Source organism: Macrosteles quadrilineatus, unplaced genomic scaffold (genome assembly GCF_028750875.1).
Source record: "Macrosteles quadrilineatus isolate MER2022 unplaced genomic scaffold, UCM_ALF_1.0 Scaffold_1__1_contigs__length_201487025, whole genome shotgun sequence".
Lineage (NCBI taxonomy): Eukaryota > Metazoa > Arthropoda > Insecta > Hemiptera > Cicadellidae > Macrosteles > Macrosteles quadrilineatus.
The window spans coordinates 17,763,948-17,772,860 of NW_026542594.1; the positions used below are offsets into that span (position 1 = coordinate 17,763,948).

General features: G+C 33.8%; 1 protein-coding gene across 1 annotated transcript in view; it reads right to left on the bottom strand.

Annotated features, from left to right (window-relative positions):
- LOC128994935 (eIF-2-alpha kinase activator GCN1) overlaps window positions 1-8,461 on the bottom strand; it is a 300,111-nt gene extending 291,650 nt beyond the window's left edge. The window contains exons 1-3 of the mRNA XM_054419780.1: window positions 8,372-8,461; window positions 8,188-8,290; window positions 593-788 (exon numbers count right to left, since the gene is read on the bottom strand). Of these exons, the coding sequence (XP_054275755.1) occupies window positions 593-788; window positions 8,188-8,290; window positions 8,372-8,395 (323 nt within the window). The 5' untranslated portion in view covers window positions 8,396-8,461. The remainder of the gene's footprint in view (window positions 1-592; window positions 789-8,187; window positions 8,291-8,371) is intronic.
- Window positions 8,462-8,913: the final 452 nt, after the last annotated feature.

The window sequence follows — 8,913 nt, forward strand, 5'->3', positions numbered from 1 at the left end:
ATCTAAATTAAAAAAACATTATTAACAATAGGAAAGGCGCCTTATACAATGGAGGAACTCATTGAATAAATATTCATACTTAAAATGTATTTATATCTAAGCTAGTTTAGTACTTTATACTTGACACTATTTTTGTACCCATGTACATGTAAGGAAAATAAAGATGTTTTGATTTGATTTGATTTGATGTTGTTGTTAACATAAGCTATTAGTAAGAACTGAACCATGTGAAGTGTTCTGTCAGTCAATAAGTGTATATTTTGAAATGGACAAATCACAGGGATTTTAATTTGAGTTAAATAACTTAAGGGTGTGTTGTTAGCCTAGTGGTTAGATTAAACCTCGAACTTTGGTAGGCAAGAGATGGGTTTGATTTTCAGCATAATATATGGCCACAAAAAATTTGAGAGGTTTGGAAAGCTTTCTCTTGACAAGGATTTGAATAAGGCAATGAGGCTAAGTTAATTTTAATTTAAAATGTGACAAGTGTAAACAAAAACAAATGACGAATACCTAAACTTAATTTCACAATGAAAAAATAGTCTTAATACATATAATTTTCAATAGGCTAGATTAATACTAAAATACTTACGTGGCAACAAGATTTGAGTAGCTTTGACCGATGTCTGAGAGAACAGGAATAATATGTTTGATGGTCCAATCGGGTTGGTTTATCACTAATGTTGTGAGTAACCGACGCACAAGAGCCTTTGAACCACTGTCCCTATACCTCAGGAGAGTCAAATGAATGACCTTGCACAATCCACGAACAATCTGCTCAGTAATATCTGAAGAGCAAATCAGAAAAAAAGTGTATCTACAATGCGGTTTTAAAAAGACAACACAATGACAATACCATTACTCAAGGAAAATTAACTAACTTTACTTACAATTAATACATATCGATTGAACATTCCTACTAACATTCCCTGTAGCAACAAGTCTAAGTAAGTAACTTGATATAACCATAGATAAAACAAAGTCCCTTAGTAGATTTCCTATTCCGTATGGATCAGCTGAAGCCAATTTTATTGTTGGTTCTGTCCGGTTTTCTGTAGATGTTGTGTTTTGTTTACAATTTGTTTCTTGATATTTCAGTAATTTAAAACCTCGTTTAACCAAATAAAACTACCTATCTAATCATAAACAATAACTCGTCCACTAGCTAAAACCAAACAGTGAGACACAAATAATGAGAAACTAACCCTAAAATAATAGAATTACAAATTGTAAACAAAACGCAACATCTACAGAAAACCGGACAGAACTAACAATAAAATTGGCTTCAGCTGTTCCATAAGGATGGGAAATCTACTAACGAACTATGTTTTATCTATGATAAAACCTAATGTTACGTAAATAGGGTTCTGACATATATTATACAATACCCCCGCTGCAGTAAACCTACAGACTAAGCAAATTTCCACTATTTGCTATTTAAATAGAATAAGTTTAACAAGTACTTAGGTTTGCTGCCACAGGAAGGGTAAAAAAGTGTTTTTTTTATGTTAGTAGTAGGGATGGTCAAGTCTCGAAATTTCGGGAAATTTTCGGGAAATTTTAAATCTCCTTACACGAGACGAGATTTCTTTTTGGCCGAGATTTTTATCGAGACGAGAATAAAAAAAAAAAAAAAAAAAATTTAAAACGCCTGCAGAAAGTCAATGCAATACCCGCAATACAGGAGCGTGTTGTAGTTGCGTTTCCTTTGCGAAGGCGTTCTTATTTAATTAATTCTTTAAATGTAAATATTACTTTAATTATTTTAATAATATTACTTAAATAACATTTGAGAAGTTTTGTTAAATGTAAGCAGTGTGAGGAATGTTTATTACTATAAAAAGTCAAAACAAGTACCTAACTATTTTATAAAAATTAATATTGCTTTTATTTTATGATTTATTTTATTTTAGGATAAGTTGAACTCTATCCTAACTGATATCACTATGTTTCCTAATCGTAGGCATTTTTAATAAGTTAGGCGTGATTAATAAAAAAATGTTATGCTGATGTTTTTTTAATAAAAGATTGTAAATATTCTTGCCTATTATCATTATTTTTGTATTTAAACAGTCATCTAACAATGTTACAAAATCAGGTAAAAATTTTGAACGTGCATTTCCCAAGTGTATGAGAAGGGAAATCCCGTCTCGATCTCGTCTCGAAAGTTTATGAGAAATAAAAAATCTCGTCTCGTCTCGTCTCGAACTAAAAATCCAATCTCGTCCATCCCTAGTTAGTAGTTTAGGAACGTATTTTCCAAATTCGGTCAAAATATGTCCATAAACAAGCAAACTACAACAGTTTACTTAGGCCTATTCTCCATAAGAATAACATGGGAATTTTAAATTTACAATTTTTTTTTAGTTTTCTCCGTAACCACAATGCGCACAATAACGTTTCAATATACTAAATTGTTTTTTTAAGCTCTACAAAATGGTTTGGAAAGATATTGTGAAATTTTGTGTTTTTAGGGTCAAAAATGGGAAAACCGATTTTTACCCCATAAAACCCCCCATAAACCCCCGTTCCCATAGTACGATCATGCTGGTTTGCGAACTCATTCGAATAAATGTAGGTTTACACGTTTTTACAGAATTTCATCAACATCATTTTTGCTTGAGTTATTGTGCTAACGGACACATATATATAGGCCAATATATGAATTTTAATGGATAGTGTTTTTGGCCTCTAGGGACTTCATTGTTTTGGATTTTTTTCCGCAATAGACAAAATAAAAATAAAATACTGTGAGAATTTCAACCAGAACCCACATTGGCCACCTATAAAGCCTTCCGCTGTGGGAACCGGAGATAGCAAATTTATCATGCCCCCCTAGGCCTCAGGAAATCATCAGTTATTGATGAACTGATTACCACTGCAACAAGCATGAAGTAATCGTTTATTCTGTATAAAGTATAACGTCATAATACATTCCAACAGCTGATGAACAATTTTTGTAAATAGCCTATTTTTACGTATTGTTCATGTGGCGGATTGACATAAAATGTTGATTACTAAATCGCATATATATATAATGTGAAAAGTACAAAAACGTTGTTTTATATACGCTCTTGTAGACGAAGGACAGTAGAATTCAATGTTGTTAGGCTGGTCACACAAATAGAAGCTTTTTTTTCAAAGCTAAAGGAACAGAACACTTGTCATCGTCTAACCTAAAATGGCGTAGAGTTTTTGTCTGATAACAAAGACGAAGTGTGGGTTTTATCCCTAATTTTACAGTGTAATGTTCGTTTTAGTTTATTATTTTGTATTAGGCGAAATATTTATGCATTATTTTGGAAAAATATTTATACATGTGTGATCCAAAATAGGATAAAAAGTTAGTGAAGTTTTGTGGGCTATAACAGCTGATCAGTTGTTTTGTTTACATTTTTGCTTTTGTGAAAACCAAATATTCTATTACTTATCTTATTTAGTTATTCTTATATAGAATGATATTATTGGCTTCAAAAAATGTATGGTTTTATCATATTGATTTATTAGTAGAGGGCATTTGTGGATCTATCAACAAATAGGCCTAGTTGAAGAAATTGAGGTTTTCCAATTTTTCCGTATTATTGCTAGTAAATCTCTAAAAATAATCATTTTGTGTATACAGTAGAGTCCCGCAAACTCGGCACTCGATAACCCGGTAGTCTGGGTAACTCGGCCATCACCTAGCTCAGATAATTAGTGATTTTTGAGTCCGAGTTAAACATAGACTCAAGCTACCTCATGTCAAATCATTCACAACTTATACCAAGGATTTGTTGTACTATATCTGATGACTCAATACTGACTTGTAATATAAATATAAATAAAAAAAAGGCGGTTAAAAAGATTTAAAATTGGATTGTTTTTATTTTTAACCCTAGTTCCCGATAACCCGGCATTTCACAAACTCGGCACCCTTCCAGTCCACATTACGCCGAGTTTGTGGGACTCTACTGTATGATTTGTCTATGTAGAGGAATAAATTCTGAACAAAATGCTTATTTTGAATTGTGCAATAAAAAATTACGTTACATGTGACACGTGTTTGCTTTTGAAATAAAATTTGAAAAATTTATAATTTTTTTTTTTTACTTTTTTCTAAACATCTACCATTCTAAAATTGGTTTGTATTACCATTTTTGAATTCTACTGACTATTACGAACAAAATGAATATACGGTTCGATAGTTTATCTCTACATTTATCCCTACTAATTTTATACAGATTTTTGAAGAACTCCCTTACAAATTCACCAAAATGAGCGTGCCACTTCACAAAGCACATACTGAAAATCGGTCTCGCCACTCCTAGGGTTAATGGACTCTGAAACCGCTCGACAGATTGTATTGAACTTTTAGACATTTAAGCATTATTCAAGGATGGTTTGTGTGAAGTTTGGTGCAGATCCGTCAAAAGGGCTCCGCCCCAGTGGCTCTGGAGTTTCCCATGTTAACCTTATGAGTAGGACTCACCTACAGGTGAGTGAGCATAGCGAACGAACTTCAACCAGGACGTGATTGAGCCATGCGAACGAGCTCATCTTGAAAATGAACGAGCATTTGACATAAAACCACATTAGGACAGGACGACGTCTGTCGGGCCAGCTAGTATATATACAATATAAATTTGAATGGACAGTGTTTTTGCTTCAAATTTTTTGTACCAAATTTCATCAAAATCGGAACATTTTTGCTTAAATTATTGTGCTAACGGACACATAATATATATATATATAAATATAGGACTACATATAATTTAGGCCTAAGTTAGGTATGAATTTGAACCGATGATGTTTTTGGCCTTTGGGGACCTCAAAACGAAAAAGTAAATCGGTCCCGGGTCTAGGTCTTACCATGAGACCTACGATAATAGCTTATTCCCTATGGGAAATTTGCTAGGTATTTATTCCGTATAGGTGCCTCCAAACGAATTTTTAATTTTGATATCCTACATTATAGTTTTTTACCTCCTGAATCCAAATATACCATTATTTTTCACCGCTGATGAATATTTCTCAAGATATCGCCGTAAAAACATACTTAACATTACAATAAACAAGATAGGATGGATAACATTTCAAGTGATTCTGTAGTCAAATAACTTAATGTTCTCTATAATAGGAATTTTGTCACATTATGGAGATATAGATGGACTGGTGGACTAATTACATGTAGTTCTTATTTAGGCATGTCAGGGTGGTAGGTCGTGCTATATGTGAATTGGTGACTGCATTGTGTTTTGAAGTAAGTTTAGATTAGGAAGGTAAAGTTTAGGTTACAATGTATCGAGTTGTTAGTTTATGTTGCCTGCAGACTGTTTTTGTAAAATTAAAATCCTGAGAAAAACACTTCAAATTACTTTTTCAAAAATGCTTGCAAATCACCCTGACATGCCTTTTTGCCTTTTCTGACATCAAAAGGAGTTTGCTTACACATTCTAGAGGTTTGGTTAGGTTAGGTTATGTTAGAATAACACCATTTTATTATATAATTTCTAAACGGTGAAAGATAAATCAATAAATCATTAGTAAGGATAAAATACTGATAACAATAATACATTATTAACTTATGGGTCTTAGAAAGTGAAAAGTGTAACTTAATCAGGTGATTTTCATATTGTACAATCAGAGCTAGCTAATAAAAGTTGTCACTTCCATTTGCTTGTAGAGCAAGAGCCCATGACTGCCAGACCTTCGTCATTTTATAAAAGCTTAAAATTTCTCAGCAAATGCTCCCGGTTCAGTTAAGAATGATCGGCAAACTATGACATTTGGATTTTGGTTACTTTGGCAACAAAAAGGTAACAAAGGTCTGAAATTTGCAAAAAACCATCGTTATAGTATAAAGATTGGTTCTTTCATATTTTCTTCAGAGGAGTGTAAACCTATTCCAAACTGTAACAGAAGTCACTGTTCGTATGTAGCAGTTAAGCCCACAACTAACTATTATATTACAGCAGGATTTTAAAGTGTCTGGCTAGATGAAACAACCAACGAAAGTGTCTGGCTCTTGAGGAAATGTATCTTCATAGCTTCCCAAGTAACATACATCAAATTCAGTTTTATACTATGATGTAAATTAGCGCAATAATTAGGAAATGTGTTACTAAAGAACACATAGGCTACAGGGTGAATAAAAAGTCAAGACCCCCCCCATCTAATATTTTTCCAAGTAAATATACAGAGATATCCTTTTGGGGGTCGTGCAATCTTAGCAGGAAGTTTCTTTTTATGATTTTAAAATTTTTGAGTGTCCCCCGAAAAGGGGGGATTTGGGGGGTAACTCAAATATTTTAAATGTAAATCCCCTTCAAGTGACACCTCATTTTAAAGTGTTTACAAAAACTTAAAGAATGGTGAAAACTAGAGGTCGCTATCTCTTCTCTGTCCAAAATGGTAGCCCGTCAAATGTTGTGGAAAATCAATGGTAAAATTGGTTCGTATTGTAATATTGGCTACCATTTTAGATAGAGAAGAGATAGCGAACTCTGGTTTTCACCATTCTTTAAGTTTTTGTAAACACTTCAAAATGAGGTGTCACTAAATGGGGGTTTACGTTTAGTCCCCCCAAAAGGGGGATTGGGGGGGCAACTAAAATCTTTTCAAAGTAAAACCCCATCAAGTGACACCTCATTTTGAAGTGTTTACAAAAACTTAAAGAATGGTAAAAACCAGAGTTCGCTATCTCTTCTCTATCCAAAATGGTAGCCAATATTACAATTAAGAACCAATTTTACCATTGATTTTCCACAACATTTGACGGGCTACCATTTTGGACAGAGAAGAGATAGCGACCTCTAGTTTTCATCATTCTTTAAGTTTTTGTAAACACTTTAAAAATGAGGTGTCACTTGAAGGGGGTTTACATTTAAAATATTTGAGCTACCCCCCAAATCCCCCCTTTTCGGGGGACATTCAAAAATTTCAAAATCATAAAAAGAAACTTCCTGCTAAGATTGCACGACCCCCAAAAGGATATCTCTGTATATTTACTTGGAAAAATATTGGATGGGGGGTCTTGACTTTTTATTCACCCTGTATTTCAAATTATCACAATAAATAAACCAAAGGTGTCCAAAGGTTTTAGAACATAATTACATATTTTCAAAACACTGCAGGAATAAACAAACAATTAAATGCAAATAAAACATATGTTTACATCAAACATATGGTTTATTATAAAAACAGACTGTGAGGAAGAAATTAGTAATGTAACCGTTTACATTTGGCAAAGAAACCTGTTCCAAACTGGAACTGAATTCACTGTTTGAAGGTAACAATCATGGCAGACTTTAAAGTGTCTGGCTAGATGATGTTACCAACGAAAGTGTCTGGCTTTTGAGAAAACGTCTTTTGATAGCTCCCCAAATAACATACCGGTACACCAATTTCAGCTTTTATAAAATGACGAAAATTAATCTTCGTCATACCTAATTTTTAAGGGTGTCTGGAAGAGGGTTTAAACCGCACAAAGTGTCTGGCAATGGGGGAAATGATTTCTAACACTCCTCTGAAGAAAATATGAAAGAACCAAGCTTTATACTATAACGATGGTTTTTTGCAAATTTCAGACCTTTGTTATCTTTTTGTTGCCAAAGTAACCAAAATCCAAATGTCATAGTTGCCGATCATTCTTAACTGAACCGGGAGCATTTGCTGAGATATTTTCAGCTTTTATAAAATGACGAAGGTCGGAAGGTCTGGCATTCATGGGCTCTTGGGCTATTGACTATGATTGAAAACAATCAGCTGTTGGTTTACTTAACCCATACATAGTTCATTCCTAATGTAAATGTCATCCATCCTACCTTGTTTATTGTAATGTTGTATATTATTACGGCGATATCTTGAGAAATATTCATCAGCTGTGAAAAATAATGGTATATTTGGATTCAGGAGGTAAAAAACTGTAAAGTAAGATATAAGATATCAAAATTAAAAATTCGTTTGGAGGCACCTATACGGAATAACTACCATTCGCTAAAAATCATTGTTTTCCAGGGCCTAGGTCTCACCGTGCCACCTGCGGTAATAGCTACTTCCCAATAGGGAAATTCGCTAAAACTAAGCATATCGATAAGTCTTCAACGTTCAGTTAGAATAGTTTATAAATCTTCGTTTAGAATTAAATTCTATTGGGTAGGCCTAAACTTATAACTCTCTTAAATTCCCGGTCTAGCAGAAAATTCTAACCTGGTTTAGGTAGAACATTAATGACATTTTGAATCACATCTCTCCGTTGAGTTTTGCTGGCAGTTTGGATTCTGATGGGTAGATCCTTGAGAGCTTTCACCAACTGAAAAATTAAAACAAAAATAAATCAAATGTTCTTGCGAAACTATATAATAAAATGTACACGTGACACACGCTTTCTTACCTCTTCGTTGCTAGCCATTTCCATTTCATATGGTGGGACTTACTTGGACTCGGGGACTGGGATGGGAACAACTGAACTGAACTGAACAACTCAACTCGTCAACTGAATGAACTGATTGAAAACAACCGATTCAATCGATTGCTGGAAAACAACCGACTAGTCGGTTGTTCTCCCGGATATGATTGAAACTAGTCACTTCATACTCCCGGTTCTACGGCGACTGGAACCAAACCAGTCAACCAATCGTTGGAATAACTGGAAACAGTCAAACGTCGGTGGTTGAAACTAGTCGTAAGAACCATACTGACTGTTTTTGAGACTGACTGGTGACTGGTGAATGGAAATGGTTGTAGATAAACTATCGTAATTTGAATCGTACTGTACACTAATTTGACCAATTGTGAACAGTGTTTAGGTATAATTATTAAAATAATGTATTATGTGTATTTTTATGTCTTTAAAAATGTGTAATTTCCAAGTCACTGTTTTATGTACTGTACTCATCTCATATCAGATTTAAAACCCATAACCAGAACTAGGTG